This window comes from Trichomonascus vanleenenianus, assembly GCF_965637985.1.
Source record: "Trichomonascus vanleenenianus strain CLIB 3782 genome assembly, contig: TRVA0_010S, whole genome shotgun sequence".
In the NCBI taxonomy this organism is placed as follows: domain Eukaryota; kingdom Fungi; phylum Ascomycota; class Dipodascomycetes; order Dipodascales; family Trichomonascaceae; genus Blastobotrys; species Blastobotrys vanleenenianus.
Window position 1 is genome coordinate 300,629 of NW_027481877.1, and position 24,542 is coordinate 325,170.

At 49.0% G+C, this 24,542-nt stretch overlaps 9 protein-coding genes across 9 annotated transcripts; 7 read left to right on the forward strand and 2 right to left on the reverse strand.

Annotated features, from left to right (window-relative positions):
- Positions 1-402: 402 nt before the first annotated feature.
- TRVA0_010S02938 (uncharacterized protein) lies at positions 403-948 on the forward strand (the record flags this gene model as incomplete). The annotated part of the gene is made up of 1 exon (XM_076683767.1): positions 403-948. The coding sequence occupies one exon, from the start codon at positions 403-405 to the stop codon at positions 946-948; it is 546 nt and encodes a 181-aa protein (XP_076542111.1).
- Positions 949-1,295: 347 nt separating this feature from the next.
- RSC4 (Rsc4p) lies at positions 1,296-2,906 on the forward strand (the record flags this gene model as incomplete). The annotated part of the gene is made up of 3 exons (XM_076683768.1): positions 1,296-1,358; positions 1,405-1,457; positions 1,511-2,906. 3 exons carry the CDS (start codon positions 1,296-1,298, stop codon positions 2,904-2,906), a joined length of 1,512 nt encoding a protein of 503 aa, XP_076542112.1.
- Positions 2,907-5,082: 2,176 nt separating this feature from the next.
- On the forward strand, positions 5,083-6,522 carry PUT1 (proline dehydrogenase; the record flags this gene model as incomplete). The annotated part of the gene is made up of 1 exon (XM_076683769.1): positions 5,083-6,522. The coding sequence occupies one exon, from the start codon at positions 5,083-5,085 to the stop codon at positions 6,520-6,522; it is 1,440 nt and encodes a 479-aa protein (XP_076542113.1).
- A 2,495-nt stretch (positions 6,523-9,017) lies between these two features.
- TRVA0_010S03004 (uncharacterized protein) lies at positions 9,018-10,361 on the forward strand (the record flags this gene model as incomplete). The annotated part of the gene is made up of 1 exon (XM_076683770.1): positions 9,018-10,361. The coding sequence occupies one exon, from the start codon at positions 9,018-9,020 to the stop codon at positions 10,359-10,361; it is 1,344 nt and encodes a 447-aa protein (XP_076542114.1).
- Positions 10,362-10,889: 528 nt separating this feature from the next.
- On the forward strand, positions 10,890-16,145 carry TCB3 (tricalbin-3; the record flags this gene model as incomplete). The annotated part of the gene is made up of 2 exons (XM_076683771.1): positions 10,890-11,459; positions 11,934-16,145. 2 exons carry the CDS (start codon positions 10,890-10,892, stop codon positions 16,143-16,145), a joined length of 4,782 nt encoding a protein of 1,593 aa, XP_076542115.1.
- Positions 16,146-16,460: 315 nt separating this feature from the next.
- Positions 16,461-17,888, reverse strand: TRVA0_010S03048 (uncharacterized protein; the record flags this gene model as incomplete). The annotated part of the gene is made up of 1 exon (XM_076683772.1): positions 16,461-17,888. One exon carries the CDS (start codon positions 17,886-17,888, stop codon positions 16,461-16,463), a length of 1,428 nt encoding a protein of 475 aa, XP_076542116.1.
- Positions 17,889-18,227: 339 nt separating this feature from the next.
- Positions 18,228-20,108, forward strand: DPH6 (diphthine--ammonia ligase; the record flags this gene model as incomplete). Its single annotated transcript, XM_076683773.1, has 1 exon — positions 18,228-20,108. One exon carries the CDS (start codon positions 18,228-18,230, stop codon positions 20,106-20,108), a length of 1,881 nt encoding a protein of 626 aa, XP_076542117.1.
- A 171-nt stretch (positions 20,109-20,279) lies between these two features.
- Positions 20,280-21,911, reverse strand: TRVA0_010S03092 (F-box protein; the record flags this gene model as incomplete). The annotated part of the gene is made up of 1 exon (XM_076683774.1): positions 20,280-21,911. The coding sequence occupies one exon, from the start codon at positions 21,909-21,911 to the stop codon at positions 20,280-20,282; it is 1,632 nt and encodes a 543-aa protein (XP_076542118.1).
- Positions 21,912-23,624: 1,713 nt separating this feature from the next.
- Positions 23,625-24,491, forward strand: TRVA0_010S03114 (uncharacterized protein; the record flags this gene model as incomplete). Its single annotated transcript, XM_076683775.1, has 1 exon — positions 23,625-24,491. One exon carries the CDS (start codon positions 23,625-23,627, stop codon positions 24,489-24,491), a length of 867 nt encoding a protein of 288 aa, XP_076542119.1.
- Positions 24,492-24,542: the final 51 nt, after the last annotated feature.

The following is a 24,542-nucleotide window of genomic DNA, read 5'->3' on the forward strand; positions in this document are numbered from 1 at the left end:
ATGTGACACGTCGAACTTTTTTGTCACTTCAAAGTTAGTCGCTTCATTCACAGTGTGTGAAATATTCGAGAAGCTACAAGCGCAGTAATGCTCCGAGGAGTCAACACAGTTTAGGTCATTACCACTGTACGTTTTATTGCTCTGTTACCCGTTTATCCATGCGGCAGGACAGAGCCGGTTGCTTGCCTTGCATGCCTTATCAATGCCCCTATCTCGCTTTTTTTGTTGATGCAAATTCATCGCCTGCGCAAGCGTTGGGACAAACAATAAGTGAGGCTGGTTGGCGGTGGTGGGGGATAAGCCAGATCGGGGAGCGTACCTGTAATAAAATATACCATTTTGACATTATTTACAAGTTTGAAAAGCAATATTAACAGGTCTCCTGAATAAAAAGAGACGACTATGGGTATTTGTTCCTCCTGTTTACGGGGCGCCTTCGATTTTGACGAAGATCGCATTGGTGAGCTTCAAAACGAGCGCACCCCGCTGCTCCAGGATCGAAACGGGGTTGAACCCCAGGTGAGCGAGGTTACTATTGGTGACGGAAGCGTATCCGGTAGCGCTAATGCAGATGATGACGATAAGGTGAAGAGAGATCAAGCGCTGAATGAGATTGTGACATATACAGGCAAGAATCTTATAGACGTTACCTCTGTGTCGCAGCCCGAGGTGCGGACCATTGGCAAGTCTGCCAATGAGTATAAACGCATTTTGGCCGAGCTCAAGTTCTCCAACGAGAGTGCTGGTACCTCGCCGGCCTCCGGATACAAAAGCAGGGTGAGGAGTGTAAGCTCGGTGCAGACAGTGCTTCCAAAGAAGGCCAGTAACGAACAATTGACTGAGAAGGACAAAAATTGGCTTAACGAGCTCGCGGTCGCCGCCAACCGGGCAATTAATAACGAACCGCCGATTAAACCGGTCGGCGAGCTGATTCTTCAGTTCCAGTAATGTGTATTATGTGTATTTATTAACGTGTACCTATCTGGGTACTTACTTGCTTGCCTACCTTTCCTACCTGACTACTTTGAAACTAATAATAACGATATCTTTCCATGGCATTCCTTTGTATCTTGTACGTAATATGTATAGTTTACTGGTACATTTGTAAGTTTCAATGGACCATGTTAGGGGGTTACGTGCGGCTTAGTGCGGCGGAAAAAAGGCTGTGCGGCTGTAAAGTCCCAACGCGTGCTCGCGCGGACGAAAATTCCGCGTTGAATTTTTTTATTTTCCTGGTTTTGACATTTGATGCGACGCGACGAGGTGTAGCGAAGTTGGATTAATTAATATAAAAAATGACCAAACGAAAGTCAAAAGCGAGCCTACCCGACTCCAAGCGGGCCAAAGTGGAGGAATTGGTATGCCTACCGTTTTGCTAATTAAACTTATTGCTAACAAATTCAGGATGACAGTATTTACTCTACGATTTTCAAGCAAATTTTCGAACTGCAGGATGAGTATGTTATCATTAACGAGTGACACCAAAGCAATTAAGCTAATTGAGGAGTAGGGGACGAAGTATTGTCAAACTATTCCTTCGGCTGCCGTCGAAGAAGACATATCCAGACTATTACGACCTAATTAAGAGCCCCATATCGCTGCACGAGATTAAAGAGAAGATCATAAAGAAGGAGTACGAAAGCCTGGACCAGTTTCAGGCGGACTTTAACCTCATGTACGAGAACGCCGCGACGTACAATGACCGGAGTAGTATTGTCGCGCTGGATGCGAAGCGCATTGAGGACTTTGTGCGGGAGCAGTCCGTGGAGTGGAAGATCAACAACTACGCGAGCGACGAGCTGAAGGAGACAATGCACGCGCTCATTGACAACTTGATTGGCTACTCGTACAAGCGGGACAAAGAGAAGGTACACCCCAGTGACTGGTTCATGGTCGAGCCCGACCGAGGCGAGTACCCGGACTACTACGAGGTCATTGAGAAGCCAATTGCGCTGAACACAATCAAGGAGCGCATTGACAGTGGGGAACTTGCTAATATAGACGAGTTTTTGAGTCTTGTCGAGCTTATTTTCGCCAACTCGAAACAGTACAACGCCGAGGGTACCCTCGTGTACCTAGACACGGAGGCCCTTGAGCAGCACTTTGAGTCGAAACGGCAAAGTTTCAAGAAGCAGGCCGAGTCAATCAAGCAGAGAGACGCGGCCAGGATCAAGAAAGAATCGGAACAACCGGAGGAGGGCGTAGAAGAGGAGCGGGAGGAAGAGGAAGAGGAGGAAGATGAGGAGCAAGATGAGACCACTAAGCGGGAGGGTACCGAGACCGGGACTCCTCGGCGTGGCGAAGACGAAGAAGGCGAAGAAGATGAAGAAGGCGAGGACATGGACCGGGACGATGATGAAGAAGAAGAGGAGGAAGAGGAAGAGGAAGAGTACGAGGAGGTTGTGTACCCGAGCAAGAACGTGCGGCGGCCACCAGGACAGACTCCCGATGATTTCCTGCTGAAGGAGCTGTCGCTGTCAAGCATCATTCCTCAATTCCGCAACCAGTACCAAAAGACTTCTACTAACCAAATGCCGGCGACATTTTACGACCTGTTCCAGTACGTGTTCCCGGCCTCGCCGAAGCGCAGTGTGCGGTCCTTCACGCTGCAGGTTCCGGCGCACCACAGCACGATTAACCTCAATGCCATTCTCCACGAGAGTCTCAACATGCGACAGCATGTAATCAATGTTACGCTGAACAAGGAGCGGCGGGCGCCGGTCTCGTCGACGGTGACCAACCCGTGGGCCGAGAACACAAAACCCATTCAGAACCGGTACGAGCTGAGGCTGACCCCCCAGAAGGTGAATCAGTTGGAGGTGGTTGTCCAGGCTGCTAGTAACGGGCGAACCGACCTCGAGGGGGCGGATACCGAGACGGTGACTCTTTGGATTGTTGTTCAATAATCGTATACTAATCAATTGCCATATCTACGAAATTTACTATCTAGTACCGACAATTGTTATAGCTGGACTGCGATTGACAGGGGGTCTGGGGGCTGGCCCCCAGCTACGGGAGCTCGAGGGCTGGCCCTCGAATACACTCTAATAGTGTAGTACCTGGGGGACCAGTCCCCCAGACCCCCTGGGGCTCCGCTTCGCGGAGGGTCTCAATTGTTTCGGGGGTCTGGGTAGCTAGTCAAGGTAGCAATACGGGGAGGTGAAGGGGCCCAGTGTACCTAGTACAATGGCCGAATACGCCGTACAATGGGCAAGACCTTCGCCGGACTGAACCACCCACTGTACTGGGCCCCGTCTAGGCCGGTTCATTAATGGCTAGTAGTAATTTCTACGATTGACAGGGGCGTGAATCCGGGGAAGTGAAGACCCAGTGTACCCAGTACAATGCCCGAATACACCGTACAATGGGCAAGACCTTCGCCGAACTGATCCATGTACCAACCCACTATGGTGGGCCGTCTAGGCCAGTTCATTAATGGCTACTGTACTAGTGATTGACAGGGGCGTAAATCCGGGGAAAGCAAGGGCCCAGTGTAGCCAGTACAATGCCCGAATACACCGTACAATGGGCAAGACCTTCGCCGGAGTGATCCCTGTACCAACCCACTGTACTGGGCCCCCGTCTAGGCCGCCCAGGGTTTAGGTGGTGAGTTTTAGGCGGTGTCGGCGGACCCCCGACGGGCTAAAGAGGCCGTGCCCGCTGCCACGAGTCAAACCTCCCAATGCCAAAACTACCCGTGTCTTTCCACTCGCCGACTGCGCGAGAGGCGCTGGGAAATGGAATGGAGGGGTTATGGCTTTTTTTTTTTTTCGCTAATGGCAACTCAAGGCTACCAGGCTCGATTTGGACTGCTTTACCTATCACCTAAAAATGGCCTGGCCCGTTATCCCCTGCCCTTCTTCACCCCCTCGGTTTAACAGCCGTTCATCCCCATTAGTACAATACCCCGGTTTAATATCGTATGACCTCTTTTACCTTTGTAATGTGTTCCCCTTAGTAATGTGTGTCATGGGGTATGGGGAAGGGCTATGCGATGAGATGGGGATTATAAATTTTGTATTAACGATCACTGGACGTAGGCACCTGCCATGTTATGCTCGGCGTCCGGTCCGGTGCGGCATGGAAGAAAAAAATTTCATTTGTGGGGGAATAAGCACTAACGGGCCTGCAGGCACCCCCCTAAAAAGTAAGACATGACCCATCATCTGCCTTATTGTTGTTTATGTAACGTCAACGCTGATGACTTACCTAAGCGATCGGCGCAAGCCAAGTGGTGAGATTGCCCATATTTCACCGAAGAAACACGAGTATAAACAAGTAAAATACAAAGGCTCGAACTAGCTTTCTCCTTCGACATGAAAAAATATCTTCGTATATAGAAAAAAAAATTGTTTGTCGGCAGGCGGACTTGGCGGTGCCTGCGCCCGCGCTATGGTAGCCCGATGGTACCCGTGTCAATTTCCCCGATGCCCGGGCTCCGCCGCGCCATCCCCATCTCCCAACCGCCGTACTTGGGACCGGGCGATAGCACCACGGGCAATCATTGATAAGCTGATAGTGGACCTCCCCTAGCAGGGAAATACGGAGATATACCGATATCAGCAGATAACAGGAGATAATAGTGATATACGGTTGCAAGATTTTTTTGTTGCAAAATTTTGGGACTCCAAAGCAAACCGCAAATATAGTCAGCCCACAGATAGATAATCGCAACAGTGCACAATAATAGAGTTGCCCGATGAGCGTGTTCAGCCGTATCTTGTTCTAAAAAAGCAACCATGCAGCGTTTAACACTGTATCTGGCTTTCCATTGTGTTTTACTGGGCGATGAGCCCCCGTAGGTGGGTCCCGTGGCTTTTTTTTTTTTTCTCCGTTTCGGTCGGGAATGCCAATGCCGGAGAAGTTCCCCAAAATTGCCAGGCTGAGAAGACTATTTTTGTGGGAATATATAAATCCCTGGATTTTCCACCCTGGTTCCAGTTCGGTTTTTGTTATTTATATATTCACAATCCAAACTGATTTGTTTTTTTGGTGATCTTCAATACCCCACTATTATTTGCATCGCTTGAGCCGCACACGCTTTAATATTGTTTTGTTGGCTTGCAATACTATTTCGGGGAAATGATTAGAACTATTCCGCGAATCTCTACCAAGCTTCACTTCAAGCCAAACTTGACGCCGGTGCTCTACCGTGCGCTCCACCAGTCGTCGACTACCCCGTCGTCGACCCGAGCAGAGACTGCTATTCACCCTCCAGCTCCCAAGATCAGCGCTGAGAATGATGCGGCGCGATATTCCCTGGTCCCGGCGGGCCAGAACCCCAAGTTTTTGTCGTATTTGCGACCAAACGACCTGCTGTGCTTCATTCTGCTTTCGATGATGACTTCACCATCTATTCTCAAGTGGAGCATCAAGCTCATGCCCATTGTACCAAACTTCTTGGTCAAGCAGTTCGTATACCCTATTTACTGCGGTGGTGAGAACTTTTCCGAGCTGCGAGCCACCGGCGATAAGCTGCTCCAGCGAGGGTACGGCAACATGATGCTTTCCTACTCTGTAGAAGACGCTGAGGGCACCAAGGGTGGTCTCGTCGACCAGGTCATCCCCCAGACTTTGGGGTCTGTCGACGAGGTTTTGGTCAAGACTTACGAAAAGAACGCTGAGCTCTACGAAAAGGGCCTTACCACTGTGCCACCCACCTCGGGTTACGTTGCTATCAAGCCAACCGGCTTGCTTTCCCAGGCTACTGACATTCTCAAGAACTTTGACCAGCCAGAATACGCCGAGAAGTGGCAGGCTTACCTCGATGTTTGCCGAACCATTTGCCGACACGCTGATGTCTACGGCAAGGGTAAGGTGGTTATTATCTTTGACGCTGAGAAGAAGGTTTTGCAGCGGGGTGTGTACGAGGCGCAGCGAGTCATGATGCGAGAGTTCAACCGAAACGGCAAGATCGTGGTTGCTGGTACCATTCAGATGTACCTGCAGGACTCTGTTGACCAGCTCAAGCTCGAAATGGACCTGGCTAAGAAGGATAACTACCAGATTGCCCTCAAGCTGGTGCGAGGCGCCTACATCCACTCTGAGCCGGACCGATGGAACACGATTCACAAGACGAAGGAGGACACTGACGTGTCGTACGACACTGGTATTGCCATGATGGTCGACAGCATTGTCGAGGGGTGGAACAACCCAAGTGTCGGCCCAATTGACGGCGTTCGACCAGTGGTTGGCCGAGTCATTGTTGCATCTCACAACGAAAAGTCTGCCGGCATTGTTGACGAGCGAATCCGAAACGAGGCTCCATTGGGCGTTGATCTGGCCAAGGATGAGTCTATTGTGTTTGGCCAGCTGCTGGGTATGGCCGAGGACGCTGGCCAGGAGCTTGCCAACCGTGGCCACAAGGTTATCAAGTATGTGCCATGGGGCCCCACTCAGGAGACCAAGGACTACCTGGTTAGACGACTAGAGGAGAACGGCGATGCCGTGCGAGAAGGCGGCTGGCAGTACGTTAAGTACGGTGTTGCTGAGGCCTTCCGACGAGTGCTCGGACGAGCTTAATTGCATGAAAAAATTGCATTTCCATGATGTTACGACTATAGAATTACGACTATGTATTTAATGATTAATGTTTCTACACTACACTACTGGGGGGTCTGGGGGGCTCACCCCCCTGCTACAGGGGTTTGGGGGCAGAGCCCCCATTGAATCTTGGGGGGCCAGCCCCCCAAACCCCCCGTAGCTGGGGGCTCTGCCCCCAGACCCCCTTCGATACTCACCTCTTGCCTAATCGCGAGTGTAGCTATAATCAGTGACTAAACTACGCTATCATGGTGTTTGAGTAGTACCTATCGTTAAAGTAGCTATAGGTGAATAAATCTCCACTTTTTTCTAAGGTATGTAGTACTGTAAGCTACAGTTGGTTATCACGGTACTTCCGTTATTGTGTGGGGTTAGTCGCTTGTCGGGTAGTCTCGGGATGAAATATTTTGGCAAGACAAGTAGACAAAGGTGAAAATTTCGGGTGGTCGAAATACGAAATGAAAACGTCTCGGGCAATGGAGACAGTGTCGCAAGGATCCCGAGCTTGGTGATACCGGGACTCACTATCTTTGGACGTTGCTCACAGAAAGGGTTGCGCCCGCGTTGATAAGGCTCTTGCACGGCTGAACTCTGGCAAGAAAGCAAGGTGGTACGATAATAATACAGGGCAAAAATACGCTCAGAGGGTTCTTCTAAGCTTTGTTTCCTAATCCTTTTGTATCGTATAACCCATTTTCATCAATCGAGTGGGGATAGCTGAATTCTCTATATGCACGGCAATATCCTCCGAAATTGAATTGTGTACCTTGCTGAATTGCGATTTTGGGTATGAAATAGCTACCTAGGTAGGTTGTAATGTGTTTGCGGAAGCAACTTGCAATAGCTATTAGTTTTGGCAGCAATATGGAGCTCCATTGCGTTCACTGAAAGTAATCTATTGCCTAGATAATCAATTGTTACAAAAAATGGCACAGAAGCTTAATTGTAGGGAGCAATTCTATACTCTATCTCGGAACTAATATCCACCCATAAGTTTAGAGCAGCTCAATATGTAGACACTCAAAAAAAGTGCACTTCTAAATGATATGCACATAAATTAGGACGAGCGAAATATATTCAATTGACAGCTATCAAATTAACAATGTCAAGCATTACACCGATGATGCTGTTTACCCACACTGAAAAAGAACTGGCCGATATGGTTAGGGCACTGAAACTTGCCGCTCGCTGTAAATATGAACCCGGCGACGATTCGTCAGTGTACGACAATACTCCAAATGACGACGATCAAGACAACCACAGTCAATGCGACACGTCAAACACGGATTATACCGACCATTCATGGAAGGATGATGAAGACAATTTGGCCCAGATAATTGCCAATAAGGAGTTCATCCACATGCTTCAACAATGCGTCGAGGAGGACGATAATGAAGAGGACGATGAAGAGCAAATTGTGGAGGAGTCTGCTAAACCCATTGCTGAGATCTACCCATTTTTTTACGAGGAGTACATGAATCACGATACAGTCCCTATAGATTTTATAATAACTTCGCCGGAAGAGCCATTGCTTTTTCAGGCGCACAATGACAGCGAGGATGAAAAATGAAAGACGAGGTTGAATCTTGGAGCACCGGAAAATGGTGCCAAGCGACGGGGATGGACATGACTATTTCCTGATTGCCTTGTACTAATAACAGTATTGTAAACGTTAAAATTGGCGATATTAATGAGTTACCATGAATCATCAGTACACAGTCTCTGACCATCAACACAAACTGCAAAAAATTTAATTGCCTGGCGAGTAATCTCTTCTACCAAAAAAAGACACTGAATCTTATGAAGGACTATCTGCGACAAGAGCGTCGCTTATATCACCGGGATCGTTTGTAGCACCTGAAAATTGTGTAGACAATTGTGCAGAACTCCACGGAACCAGCGATTCGCCGGAACAGGGCAGCCATTTCTCTAGAGGTAAGCAATAATACATGCAATTAAACCAGAGAGCAATAAGGGTAAGCACCAACTACCGAAAAAAAAAGGTACTCATTCACAATGGCTCCATTAGATATGTAAACAAATGTATCTTTTTAACGTAAAGGTATGATGAATTTACTCAAAAGCATTATGATTAAATGACAGCAAGCCATTCAATTGTCAGTTCAAGAGCTTCCGAATATTGAACTACGCCAAGTCAGCTGAGAGATCATTACCAAGATCCACGCATATCTAGACTAGGATATCGCCGATATAGCAGTGCTATTAACCCCAGGCACACTTGCGATGAGCACACTAAGTGCGGCCGTCGCGAACAGTAATATAACAATCGTTAGATGACAACGAATTCGTAAAGCTTAAGGGTCATCGTCGACAAACTATAATTTCCCACTGCCAGAAATAGGCAGTAAAAGGGGGCTCGAGCGAGCTTATATCGCTCAGGTACAAACTGTAAACAGGAAGGGCAATACATACCTACATTGATAGCAAGAAAGAACCAGGAACCACACTAGCTAATGGCAATCCCTCGGCATGCAAGAGAGCGTAATATTGCCAAGGCCATAAAAAGCGGCCAATTGCCTGGAGCAGCCGTACCTCTCTTCACTGCTCAATCGGTCCCTAACCTGGCTCGACTGTCCCTTCAAACGATGAATCTTTCGAGCGACATTCGGGAAGATCTGTACGAAGAGGAACCCTCCATCAGTGGTGATGATATTTCTCAGAATGACAGGCAGAACGAGGATATTCTTCCCTCTTATGCAGAGGCGTTTGGCGACCTGCTTGAAGATTCTGAGCTCAAGGACCTTCCATTCCGGAACGACTTGCTGGCTACCGTTGAGCACGTTGATGGTCGACTGGTGATGCATCCCCCTCATGATCTTTACCACGAGACGTATGATTTCAAGTTGCAGAGATCTATGCCGAGCGATGTAAAATACATCGGCAAGGTTCTATATCGACGTCACCAACAGGATCCTCCTGTTCCTTATCAATTTGATCTTATGGCAAATGCAAATGCCATGCAGGGAAATGGAATGGGTCCTGCTAGTTTTCCCATTGGACATGGCCACATCAATATAAACCAACGTTATGCAACGGGCCTAGGGAATCCATTGGATCTCCCCAGTGCAAGAAATCTGATTCCATTGACCCACTTTGACTCAGCGGAGCACCGTAATGCATTGGCTCCTAACGCAATGGGACACCAAAATCCATGGGCCCAGTTAGGTGCAACCGGGCACTGGAATACCTCGGTCCAATTCAACGAAATGAGTCCATCGAATAGAGCGACGCCATTTAATGCTTTTGGCCAGTCAAATGGTGCAGCAGTTGCCCGCTCAACAGCACTGCGCCCACCTGGTGATACTGGGTTACTCAATGGGATGGACACAATTGGTCACCCCAATGCAATTGCCCGCCAGAATGGAGCGAGTAATGATACGATTGTACCCAACGAATTAGAAGCTCGCAATTACATGGATACAAGTTCGCGAAGCAGCCTTTCTTCAGCCCGTACTCGAGCTCGATGGTCCTCTTGGTCTCGGTCTAGGGCTCGCACCAGCAGAATCAGAGCCAGGAGGCAAAGCCGGGCTCGCAATGCGAGACTCAGGCGGAGAATAAACGAGCAGAGAGTCAACAAGCGGACACGCGAAGCAATGAACCGGCTCGTCTATGGGACGATAATTGACGAGATAAACACGAGCCAGGAGCCCCCGGGCCCCGAATCGCTCGAGTTCCTCACGCGGTCCCACCGAGTGCGCAACTTCCTCCGTAATGAAGTCGGCGGGTACTTATGCCTTGCGGACTTTGGCAGCGAAATAATGCGCCCCGACTACGCCCATGACGCAGACACTGACTGAGAATACCTTGATTGCTGGTACTTTCCTTGCTGCCATTGTAACCACTACGCGTGAACTAACATTACTAAACTCCATTACACTACTAAAACTACTAACACTAACATCACTAAAACCACTATTTCTGTATTATGTCTTGTTTCCTACGTATATAAAAAACAATTAAATCATCAAGTCTACCATATAAAAGGGGGGCTCTCAGGCGTCTCCAGACGCCTATAGAAGGCGCCGATTTGGGAAGCGATCGCGCCTGGGGCGGCCCCCAGAACAAAAAGGACGGATTTCCGACGCGGAAAAGCAGCCAGGGTAAATGCAGGTCCCCTTGACTTAAAAACAAGGCGCTCCAGCGTACTGACGATATCAATTGTATTACAGGGAGCTCCGCCTCGTCGCGCCCTACCGATTATTTTCCCCTTCACCAACCCCCCCCCCTTCTCCTTCACGCACCAAGGTATTTTTACTCTCTACACTCCTTTGCAGACGCGAATTGAAAACACACGCTTTAACAGGTCGCCCAATTGAACCCTGAGGATGGCGACGGCGAACTCCAAATCGACCCCTCCGCCGGAGTTGCGAGACGAGGCGCCCGCCAAAGTGAAGGACGCCTATGCCAGCGTAGTCAATCGAATCCCGACGCCGCCTAACAACGGCCAGGGGAACGCTGCTGCTCCAAATAAGAGCGAGGACTTTGATTTTATCAATAATAATGTCGCCAAGGCGCAAGCCCAGGCGATGGGGCAGAAAGCCCAGGACGCGGCGGCAGCAATGCCCTCGTCAGCGCTAACCAACCAGCAGGACTCGGTGCCGCGTGCTCCCAATGGCAGTTCTGGTGGTGGTGCGGCTGTTGCTGCGGCAACTGGCGGCAATGTTGCGGCTGTGCAGGCTGAGGCTCAAAAGCGGCTTGACAAAGCCCCAGTTCCCGCCCGCCCAGCTCCTGCTCCGCCAGGTCCTTCGGACAAGCCAAAGGCGGCCAAGCCACTGCCGCAGACCAAGCTAGAACCGACCGAGCCAGGGCAGGAACCCAAGCCAGAGCATCCTAAGGTTGTTAGAGCCGATGCTGTACCGGACACACACAAACAACCGGCCCCTGTTGAACCAATTGTAAGTATTCCATCCCCCTCCCCCTATCTCCTTTCTCCCCCTGAGTGTTTTTGGACGCGCTATTTGCCAGAACTACGCGTGATTCTGTCAAAAGCGTTTTGTGACGTTTTGACTGCAGCTGTCAAGCTCGGCGGTGTTTTGTTCGGCGCATAGTTACGTAATGCGGCGCACCGTTCTATGCGTCGGATCGCCAATGGTACGCCTTACCGGTACCCACGGAGACCAGCATATGAGAACCCGCATTGTCATAAATAACGCGCTGGACGTAGTAGACCCATCCGGCCGAACCGAATTGCCATCGTGGAAGTTAGCAATCGCCGTCACGCAATTCTCAGCGAAACGAACAGGACAACCAGCGAAAGTGGGCAGATGAGAGGCAGATTCAGGGTATCGTACCTTTTTGGAAGATCCCTTTTTTTTTTTCAGGGGGAGAAACAAAACAAATGAAAATGGCTAACTGGTTAACTATTATAGTCCAAGTCGAAACAGACGGCGCAGCCTCCAAAAGAGAGCAAGCTCGCTGGTAAGGCTGGTGGAAAGCCCGATGCCTCCAAGTCAAAAGACATTGACCCTGAACTCTTAAAGAAAAAGGAAAAGGAGAAAGAGAAAGAGGCAAAAAAGAAGGCGCCGCCACCGCCAGACTACACTGGATGGAAAGAAGTCGGTGGTTGGGACGAGCGAAGCAAGCTCAGTTCCGAGGAAGAGGCCGAAGACTTGTTGCAGAGGTCGACTCTGCTTGAGACATATGTTACGGAAAAGTACTACGGCGACTGGTACCACAATACGGCTCTTATTTTCTTTACGTCCGTCTTTTCGTGGCTCGTGGCACGACTCGGAGGCGGCCTGCCATGGCTGGCAATTGTCCTGGCGTTCACTGCCACTGCTTACCGGACCTCTGTGCGTCGGCTGCGCCGCAACGCGCGTGACGACCTTGCCCGTGAGATGGGCCTCAAGAAGCTCGAGACGGACACCGAGACTCTCGAGTGGCTTAATTCGTTTTTGGTTAAATTCTGGCTTATTTACGAGCCAGTGCTCTCGGAGACTGTTGTTGCGACGGCCAACCAGGTGCTTGTTGGCGCTACCCCGGGCTTCATTGACTCGCTGAGTCTCACCACCTTCACTCTCGGTACCAAGCCCCCACGAGTTGACCATGTGCGAACCTTCCCAAAAACCGAGGAGGACATTGCCGTAATGGACTGGAAGTTCTCGTTCACGCCGAATGACACTGAAGACATGACTGCCAAGCAGCTCAAGAATAAGATCAACCCCAAAGTTGCCCTCGGTGTGCGAATCGGTAAGGGCGTCGTTTCCAAGAACCTACCAATTCTCCTCGAGGATATGTCCTTCTCGGGTCTCATGCGAGTGCGCATTAAGATGATCACTACTTTCCCACACGTGCAGACAGTCGATGTGTCGTTCCTCGAGCCCCCCAAGTTTGACTTTGTACTCAAGCCCATTGGTGGCGAGACGTTTGGCTTTGATATCAACATTATCCCCGGTCTGCAGAGCTTCATCACTGAAATGGTCCACTCCAACATTGGTCCTATGATGTATGCACCGAATACCTTCCAGCTCAACATTGAGCAGATGCTTGCTGGTTCCGGTATCGAGTCCGCCATTGGAGTGTTGGCAGTCACCGTCAACTATGCCAAGGGCCTCAAGGGCTCTGATGCTATTGGTAACACTGTCGATCCTTACATTAAGTTTTCATTCAACGAACGCGAGGAGCTGGCTCGAAGTGGCATCAAGGACAACACTAAGAACCCGGTGTGGAACGAGACGAAGTACTTGCTCGTTAAGAACCTCAACGAGGTGCTCACGATGCAGATTGTGGACTTCAATGACGTCCGAAAGGATAAGCCAATTGGTATTGTCAACTTCCCGCTCGAGACTCTCACGAAAAAACCTGACCAGGACGGCGTGGAGGCTCCTGTTTTGGCTGCCGGTAAGAACCGTGGTGCCTTGCAGTTTGACGTCCACTGGTATCCCGTGCTTAAAGGTAGGACTCTCGATGACGGTACTGTAGAGCCACCACCAGATTCCAATACTGGTATTGTCAACTTTACTGTTCACCAGTGCAAGGATTTGGACGCCAAGAGGTCGATGGTCGGTCAGCTCTCGCCATATGTGGATATGCAGCTCAACGATAGAAAGGTCCACCAGAGCAAGACCCTCAAGCGAACTAACAACCCGGTCTGGGACGAATCTTTTGAGCTTTTGGTTACCAACAAGACCAAATGCAAACTTGGCGTCTTGGTCAGGGATGCTCGTGGGTTGGCTGCCGATCCAATTGTCGGTTCATACAAGATTTCTCTGGACAACCTGTTGGCTCAGATCCAGGATGGCCAGGACTGGTTCAACATGACACCAAGCGGGCGAGTGCGAATGTCAGCCACTTGGAAGCCAGTTGCCCTCAAGGATATTCAGGCCGGCGGTTATGTCGAGCCTATTGGTGTTCTACGATTCTTCTTCAAGAACGCTACGGGTCTGCCCAACTTGGAGAGTATCGGTATGATCGATCCGTACATGAGAGTCTTTGTCAATAGCTTCCAAAAGGGCCGAACCATCCACCTCGATGACACGGACAAACCAGTGTGGAATTCTGTTGTCTATGTTACGCTGCAAAACGCGCGACAAAAGGTTTTCATTGAGGCGATGGACGCTGAGCGAAATGGTAAGGACCGATCCTTGGGATCTGCCCCGCTTGATATCACCAAGTTGGTCACGTTTGATGAGAATAACCAGTACCTTGCGCACACGGAGAATAACATGGTTGGCCAGGCGCTTGCCCTGGAGCGAAAGGCTGCCCGTGGCACTGTCAACTACTCTGTCCAGTTCTTCCCTGCCCTGAACGTTATGGACCCAGAAGAGGCTGAGAAGAAGCGTGAGGAGGAGGAGAAGGCTGCCAAGGCACGAGAGGAGGCCATTGCTCGAGGAGAACACCCAGACGTGCCAGCCAAGGTGGAGCAGCTTCCAGATGAAGAGGAGGAGGAGCAAGTGTCTTCTGACGAGGACTCTGAAGCCGAGGACGTGCCTGTCGAGGCCCCAGAAAAGAAGACTATTGAGTACCCTGAACCTGCTCCTATTGTCATGCCAATTGAGGAGCAGATTAAGTACAGCTCTGGTATTTTGGTATACATGATTGACAGCATCCATGGCGCTGAAGCTGACACTCTCCTGCGCGTTGTTGTGGATAAGGGCGCCCATCCGGCTTATGTGTCTAACAAGCTCAAGAGCGGCAATAACAAGCTGACGGAGAATGCTGAGGCTATGATTCGAGAGCTCGAGTGGTCCGAGACCCTGTTTGAGATTATCTCCAAGGAGTCTTCTAAGGATGTTATTGCCGATGTTGCTGTTCCAACTATTAACTTGCTGAAGGAAGCCTATGCCGATGAGAAGACTGTCACCTTGACCGGCAGGGGCGGTCGACAGATCCAGATTAAGCTTCGATGCCGATACTTCCCAGTGCAAATGGAACTTGACCCTGAGGAGTCGATCAACAACCAGGGATCTCTTCATGTCGATGTCATTGAGGCTGTCGATGTCCCTGCTGCTGATAGGTCTGGCAAGTCTGACCCATATGCTGTATTCAAGCTTAATGGCAAGAAGATTTTCAAGAGCAAGACTATAAAGAAGACGTTAAATCCAGTGTGGAAGGAGTCATTTGAAACGAATATTGAGAACCGAATTCGAGACGAGCTCGTGTGTGAAGTGTACGACTGGGATATGGGTCCAGCCGGTGACGACTTCCTGGGTAAGGTGAAGATTCCGCTGGATGAGCTAGAGCCCCGTAGCCCACTAATGCTCGAACTGCCTCTGGATGGCAAGAGCGGTGTGCTTCATCTCAAGCTCAACTTCAAGCCGATGTACGTTAAGAAGCGACGAAACGTTGGTGACGTTGGCACTACTTTCGTCGGCACCGTAACCGACGTTGGTGGTGTCCCGATGAAGATGGTGGGCGCCGCGGGCCACATCGCAGGTGGTGCCGCTGGTATGGCTGGTGGTGTTGTTGGTAACGCCGCTGGCATGGCTGGTGGGATTGCTGGTAACGCCGCTGGCATGGCTGGTGGGATTGCTGGTGGCGCCGCTGGCATGGCTGGAGGCGCGGCTGGCAACGTTGCTGGAGGTATTTCCAAAGGCGGTCACTTTTTGACTTCCAAGCTGCCGTTTGGACGAAAGAAGGATGATGATGCTGCTAGCGTTGTCGATACTTCTGGCGATGTTCCTGCTGGTGATAAGAGTGTAGACACTTCGAACGGTTCCATCCGACACCACAAGCGAATTGGGTCCATATCCAGTGACATGAGCGGCATGAATGGTGGTGAATACCAGCCAGGCCAGGTCACGCTAATGTCTATGAAGGGGTTTGACAACGTGTCCCACCTCCAGGTGCGTGTCTACCTGGCTATTAACGGCAAGCGGGAGAAGGAGTTGTACAAATCCAAGAATGTCAAGTCCAACGGAGGCGAGTCTAGTATAGATGAGTCTGTGTCATTCACTGCTCCAGTTGACAGCAAGCTTGTGTTCAAAATCCGAGATCACAAGAGCTTTGGCCGGGACGAGGAATTGGGTGAGCAGTCATTGCCAGTGGCAGAGTCTGCGGGTAACCAGCACTCTGTTGCCTTTGGCGACCTTGGCGAATTGCAGGTTTACGTTAACTATGCCCATTCGTCGTCGGCGGCTTAAAAACTATGTTTCTTTAGTTTCTAACTTATTATATATTCGTGGTAATTGTTCCAAATAAGCCAGTGTACAACCCACTCCATACGCTACTACAATATTCGAGAGAGATCTGGTACGGGGGTTTGGGGGCAGAGCCCCCACTACGGGAGCTCGAGGGCTGGCCCTCGAACACACATCTCCAGTGCAATACTACGACAAAAAATCTAGATGTGCTCATTAAATGTCATTAGTACCTAGAACTATGTATGCAAGAAAACACAAGACAAACGAAATAATTACTCGAGGAAGGAAGTTGGCCAGCTTGAAAGAGGGGAATAATTATTTGATGTTGGCCAGCCTGGAGGTATTGAGATGCACGTTGGTGTCCAGCTGGTCGGTCGACGCCGCAATTTTGTCAAGACGGTCGTTCTGTCGGGCAACCTCCTCGCTAGTGGACATGGCGAGCTTCTTGAGACGGCCAGTTGCGGACGAAATAGCATCGAGATTAGAATCAATCTCATTCTCCATCTCCTCATCTTCCGAGTCCTCTTCAAACTGGTGTTTCTTCCGCTCCTCGGTATTTCGGGGCCGGTATTTCTCTGCCAAAGCGCTCCGTGGCTGCAACCCGTTCTGTACACGTTGCTGCGAGTCGTACGCCAGCTTTCGTCGGTCTTCTCGCTCAACCTGACCCATTCGATGTGCAGTCCTGATCTGCTCCTCCTTTTCTTGAAGTCGTCGCTTGGCTCCAAACGGATTCGAAACGTGCACTGCGAAGATGGACCGGTTCAGAGTCTTAAGTTCTCGCGCCTTCTCTTCGGCGATCTTGTTCTGGGTGTCTGCGAGGGACAGGTAGTGCTCTGTGCTGGCAATCCGCTCGCCCTGGGCACCAAGCATACCCAGAGTGTTTCGTCCAGACTCTTCTGCTTCAGCGGCCATTCTCAGCGCGTTTCGCGTCGAGTTTACAGACTGCTGCTTTGTGAACTTGATCTGGCCCTTAATGGCCTCTACGTCTTCATCTTCAGAGTCGATAAACTCGGGCGGCTCACTCTGCTGTTTCTGGGGGTACGCCGCCGAGAGCTCGGACTCGGTCGCATTCAGCTCGTCGAGCTCGCTCATCGGCGGAGCCGACCTGTTCATCGTGGACCGGCCCGGAATGCCATTAGCTTGGCCGTTGGCGGCTGCAGCCGCACCAAACAACTCCTCGCGATTCCGCTCGTACGTCGAATCAGTGTCGGTGTTTGCCTGCTTCGTCCCGAACCGATTCGCATACGAGTGCTCGGCCGAGGCATACGGCGAATCGCCGTACTTCGATGGCGGGTTAGTGTGATACGAAGGCGCTCCGTTTGTCTGGTTATTACCGGACGGGACGCTTCCCTGGTAGTTCAACTGTGCAGCCGCATTAGCGTACGGATTAGAGCTTCGGCCCTGCTGCTGCATCGGGGGTTCTTGAGGTGGTGGAGTGACCGCAGACTGCCCCGGAGCGTAGTTGTGGCGGTTCTCATTCGCGGTAACGTTTCTTGCGTAGGTGGAAAACTGGCTGAACTTGGACGGCCGCTTGAATCCATGTCCGATAGTGATGCCAGTTTCTTCGAGAAGATCCCGGTTCTGCTCGGGAGTAATCTCCTTCTTTCTACCAAACATTTTCTTCATTTTGACTGGGGGGTTTTGCTGGACTTCGAAGGGAAGGGGGAGTGGCGAGTTGTCGTCGTAATGCTGAGTTCGTTTGGATCCCGATCCCCTGGGTTGATGACGATGGCTGTGTCGCATTTTAAGGGGGCGATGTCGGCAGCCACTTCCCGGAATGATTAAGTTATAAATTAACTTGATTACTTAATTTGGATTAATATAGCGCTATTTCATTGAACTATGTGGAATCACGGGTAAGAATTGGCCAAGGGCAGAGAGAGGTCAAGTTCTAGTGGTTAATGGCTTGCTCTAGCATGAATTGAGGTATGGATATAGAAATAGTGTCCGTTCTATGGAAGCTTCAAAAAAAAAAAATACACCTGAGGTTGATGTGCTATCGGTATTTTCGCACGGCTGAGTGAAAGATCTTCAAATACAGTACCTCTATCGAACGGGAAGGTCTATCGTGAAGGAGACAGGATGAAGTTCGTCGCTTTAGTATCTGGAGGCAAGGACTCCATGTTCAATATTCTCCATTGCATCAAGAACGGTCATGAGCTAGAAGCATTAGCGAACTTGCACCCGCCTGTTGATCATGGCAGTGATGAGATGGACTCGTTCATGTATCAGACAGTCGGGTACCATGCCCTGCAGCACTACAGTGAATGCTTAGGAGTTCCCATGTATCGAGCCGAAATTAAAGGCAAGAATGTAGCCCAGGGCCTGGAGTACGCGCCTGAAGAAAATGATGAAACAGAAGATCTTTATAACTTGGTCAAGACGGTAATGGAAGCCCATTCAGACGTGAAAGCAGTTTCGGTGGGCGCAATTCTTTCTACGTACCAGCGTACTAGAGTCGAAAGTGTGTGCCAGAGACTGGGACTCACATGTTTAGCATACCTGTGGAATCGCCCTCAAGATGAGCTTTTAGACGAGATTATAGACAGCGGAGTTGACGCCCGTATTATTAAGACCGCGGGTATTGGATTGAACCGAACTCATCTTGGTCGCTCACTGGGCGATATCAGAAGTGATTTGATCAAGTTCAACTCAATGTATGGTTTGCATCTATGTGGCGAAGGAGGCGAATACGAGACCTTGGTGCTCGATGCTCCAATATTCAGAAAACGATTGCAACTGCATATGGATAAGTCGACAGTAATTGACCAACCGAGCGAGTATGTTTCCTACTTGTCCAATATTGAAGTAGCCGCAGAAGAGAAGCCAGAGGGGCCCAACTACGACTTTGAGCTTGCAGTTCCAGATCTCTTGAATACTCCTGGGGCTCATCTTTTTGAGCAAATCAAGGCCATTGAGATACATGACAGCCTTGATCAGGAGGCGGATATCCCTACTATTGTAAAGCCACATTATTCAATGCTAGAATCAGATTCTCAAATCTGTTTCTATAACATTACGGCCCCTGACAGCCCAGATGTCGAAAGTGAAGTCCGCGGAATATTCGACCAGCTCAAGTCTCAGCTGAGCAAGCACAACTTGGAATTCGACTCTCTTGTTTCCGTGTCGCTATTGGTGAGCGATATGTCTACCTTTGCCGCTGTTAACAAAATATACTCTGAGTATTTCACTAAGCCAAACCCGGCTTCCAGAGCTTGTATCCAAACAGTCCTGCCTTTCAGACTCCAGCTCTCGGCAGTGGCCAGAAAACCATCGCGTAACCGCTCAGGTCTGCATGTACAAAGCCAGAGTTACTGGGCTCCGCCAAATATTGGACCATACTCTCAATCTATCCAGGCTGAGGAATTAACCACATTTGCTGGCCAAATTGGACTCATTCCGGCAACGGCACAGCTTGAGAGCTCCCCTCACATGCAAATCGCGCTGTCGTTGCAACATGTCGATAAGATATTAACCGAGGTAAAGTCTACGCTGACTTCGGCTGTTGCGTTTACGACTTCCTCAAACATCATTCCGGCAGCGACTCGTGCGTGGGACACCTATAAACCGGGGGCTCCACTGATAATTGCTCAGGTGGAGGCTCTTCCCAGGGGAGCTGTAATCGAATGGACCGGAACGGCTACGTTCAAGCCATATCTAGAATGTGTTAAACCAGATGACGATGATAGCGAGGATGAAGACAATGGATCTTTTGTGTATCCGCCTTCCTACACTGATAATCAAGTTAATTTTGGTAACTGGGTCGTTTGTACCGTCACTGCAAGAACTGGACAGGAATTGGAGGATACGATTAAGCGAACCAACTCTGTAATTGCGACTACATTATTTGCTACTGAGGCATATGATTTTACGATTCCTGGCGAGGTCATCCCAGCTGCCAAGCTCTATGACAAATCGGGTACTGAGTATCCATTTGCTGCAGTATTCAGCGCAGTTCTGTGAAGCTATCATGAGATGTGAAATAAATTTTACAATAGAATTCCTGTTTGAACGATATTTTGTTAAACCAAGTTCGACGAGAATATGCGCTACGATAAACTGCCTTAAGATGAAATAAGAGACTTACTATAGAATCTTTGACGAGTAATGGCATTATAAATAATATGAAGTGGATCAAAATATAGGAGGAGCAACACAACTTGACATGAGATCACGATTAGGAATAAATGCTTTTACACCACGATCGTACCCGCAGAAGTACTCTGCAAGGTCATCCTGGTTAAAATGCAGATATTCGTTTTCCGGCGTGTGATGCATTTGAAGTTCAGGCGTTGGAGCTGTGGCCAATCCCCAGCCTTGAGTTAGTATTGTTGAATGAAGACCATCGCGATATACGATCACGCCTGCTCTGCCTTTGGCAGTCTGTACAATCGAGCCAATGGGCAAATTGGAGGAAATGTATGCCAGGGAATGCAATCCTCTATGGCACAGGTTGGACTCAAGTCTATCCCACTGGATGGACTGGGCGCTAAGATCGGAGATATATTTCAGCAATCCTGGCTCATGATACCATATATCAGTGACAAATTGTGTCATGCAACTGGAGGCAATTTTCTTCTCGTTAGCGGTTCCAAACACCATCTTCAATGATAGAAACCTAAACATCGACTCGGTTGTCATCGACACAGCATGAACCTTCTTACTTCGTGCTTTTTCAATCAGAGACTGAACCATTTGAGGCGCATCATCTAGGTGGAAGTCCAGCAAATGATTAGCAATGTCTTCTAGAGATGCGGGCTCAATGCTGCCTTTGTAGTTATGGCCAAGGCAAAGCCCGTGCAGATCATCTGCGGTAAGTAATGGCATATCCGAAAGGTAGTCCAAATAGACGGTATCATTTTGATTTTTGCTTTGCAATCGAAGTAACGTTTTAAAAGGTAGCACGATCAGGCTCGCATTAACCCTGTGATACGCTTCCGCGAGATACCACAGCACAATGCCATGAGCCATCGTACTCAACCCTGTCAAGGCTTGTGTTTCGCTGATTAGCCCCATCCGGGGTTCGGCATAATCGGGGGTTATTACTTTACCAATAGTATGAATCTGCAGAGCCTTTTCCCGGATAGTCGTGTCAATTATAACTGCTGGGCAGTCATAATAATCCGGAACAAGTATACTCGGATGAAGATCAAATAAATCGCAGACTTTCATGCGATGCTTAAAATTGCGGGTAGATCGTATCGCAGATTGAACGGTCAGAAGAAGATCCATCGGAGAGAATTTGTGTGGGAAGCTGGCCATCTCTTTCAGCTCATCCAAGAACTCGACAATACCAACGGTATGCAGGAGTCGCTTACAATAAAGAGTCACAGTCATATCATGAGTGGAGTTGAGCAGCTTGATGATTGGCCATCGAATTCTTTTCCCAAAACTTGCCAGTTTTGTTAAGATCTCAATTCTGTCAGTCTGGGAATACACTGCTCTGCAGATCTCGGTCGAAACGGTCGAATTCAACAGAAGCTGCTCCTTGTACCATAGGCAATGGTCCTCTATCCTGTCGATTTCCTCGCTAGTCAACCCAATTGCGTGGTAAAGAGGAAGACATGCCTTTTTCCAAAACCGATTCGTGGATACAACTTCACGGAATCTCTTACAAGTATTGGACAGAGTAGTGAGACAGAGAAGATGCGGACCAGTAGCTGCTCTTGCCAGGCCGCCTTCGAATACCTTTGGTGTATCCAATTCACTCAACGTAAGTTCGAATATTTCTGAAATCAACTCATTGGGGAGTCTCACAATGCTCATTTTGTTTGGTTTACCTGTACAATTGTCCACTATTAATTTTCAATGGTAATTCGCAGAACTTAAGTACCTGCCAATATCCGCACGGCGCCGCAATAATCGAAGCGGTTGTGCCCAGATCGTTTGATTCAAAGAAAACTCCATTTGTATCTCATCAGATGCAGTGTCCGATGATTATAGCCGGAGGCGCAATGTGCTGAGTAGAATAATCCGAAGTGGCTCAAATCGGAGATACGTGCGGGTGTCACAACGAAACAGCACTCTATGCTTAAGAATTCGCGATAGACTTTCGATATCACAGAAGTTGACATTTCAGTTCGGATAAGTATGTAAATGCCCGTAGCCTTTTATTTCTAGCCAAGAATACACACCGTACCAGCACAGGTAAAATTAATTTACTGTACATGTTCTGCGGCTTTTTGTCTTAGTTTCAAGAGGAACTTGTCCCTGAGAGCCCGTCAGCGCATTCGTTCATTGGACGATAACATCCCCGCGAGAGAGCTTGGCAAAGATTGAACGCGCACAATTCATTACGACACGCCAAGGAAATGCAGTTGCGAAGCTTTTCTGTTATTCAAGACATTTAATTGTACCCATACGACCCGATTGGCCATGTTGTAGAAGTACTAATGTTGCAGAATCCTTCCGGCCGGACATTCGAAATATCCGGTCTGACCACTGCCCCTAAGACTACTTCATTTGCCCTGAAATCACACATTCACGACGTCGAGGTTTGAACCAGATTCTTTTCTGAATGCAATGGGAAAAGCTGGAGCAATTGCGGAGCACGTTATTTGCGGTGCGCCTGATATTTTTCTTGTCAATCTTCGTTCGCTCTAGGTGACGGACTTTAATCTAGATTACTAATGTTTATTGCCAAGGCATTTTGGTTCATTTTTTGGTAGCGTCATATTTTCCCTCATATACCTAGTATGTAAATAGGTAAAAAAAAGTGATCCATTATATTCCAGTCACTCATAGAATATGTCGATGGACCAGTAACGGATGAAGCGGGTAAAGAGAAAATAAGCGGCGCTAAACAAATTGCAAAGGTACAGTACCGGTATTTGTTTCTAGCGTTTTACTAGACTTAGCAGCACGTCAATTGCATACCACTTTTGTCCACTTTCATCTAGCGCACTAAAACTACCGGTATTCTAGAATTACGTAGTTAACATATTCGTGGGATTAGTCGTGGGTTTCACGGTTATGCAAAATGAATCGTCATTCATTAAGAATGAATAGATTAAAGTGTTAAGGGACTTAGTAGAGCAAAAGAATGAAGAAGTTAAAGCAGTTAAAGAACTTAATAGAGTAAAAGAATAGCGCTGATAGAGAAACTAGCAGAGACATTAAACAGATATGCTTTCCTTCGTCAATAGGCTCCATCAACTGAAATGTTAACCAGCACAAAAATATCCAGCTAGAAAGTATTATAGTATTTAGTCTAACTCAAAGATGCTAGCATGCAATTGTCGTCAACAATATTTTTTGGGAATTCCGGACAGACAGAAACTAGCGAAAGATTCATCATGATACAAGGACGAACTCTTGTGTACTGGAAGATAACTTTCAAATTAGTGGTGCATATCGCATAGCTTTTTGCGGTGTGCCGGATAGCTGTTGCTGGGGTTTGCTAGTTAACTTTAAATCAGAGCAGAGGCTAAATGTATTCGAAGACGAAGAACAAAAAATCCCTCAACAACCATCCATGTAATGATTGACCAAGGGTTCATGAATGACGCGTTCAGAGACGACTTGGACCTCTCAATTGAGGTCACAGGCGATCCGACGTCTTCATCAGAGGCAACTACGGCTAAAGAGTATATCAACTACCGCCACACATCTCATGAACGCCAGCAAGAATATGATACGTCAATCCAGGACGCATACATTCTACCGCCTATCAATGTAGATGTGGCAATGATGCCCATCGCTGAAGACATGAGCAAGCTGAACTACAACGATCTAGTTGACCTCAACGTCGTCAACATGGACGACAATTCCGAGCCCAATTCAGTCCGCGAAGCAGTTAAAAGTCCTGACCCATCCTACGACGAGGTTGTTCAGACGACCCCATTGTGCTTCCTAAAACTTTTTTCCGCCAGTAACACCGAGAGCGATTTCGAGCTTCTTCCATCATACAAGTTCCAAGAACTCACCGAGGAGCGTATAAACAATCTTGTGCGAGTCACACTGGACGAGGTCGAGTCCTCTGGGCAATTGACCGAGTCAAGCACCGCCTCTGTGGCCTCCCTCTCGCGCAAGAACGCTCTATACTACAAAAACGGACTCTCTGAGCCCAAGTCTTGGGACGTCGAGAACATTTCACCTAGGACGTGCCCCAGCGACTACGCTGTGCTGGTGAACCCCACGCTCTCCGAGAGTGTAATATTTAACAGCCTCTCACCGGCTACGCGAGCCCGGTCTCTCCCCGGTGAAGTCCTCTCCGAGAAGCCTGGGCCACCTTCTCGGTCCGGGCATCTAAAATTCCGGTCCAAATGGCATCGCTTTTGGCCCTTCAACCACTGCTCGGGCACCCCACGCAGTAATCGTAGCACGGCTGACGGCTCCACCGACTAATTTGCGGGGGCGCGCCGAAGGCCTTGGAAATCGACAGACCCTTCTTCGGAG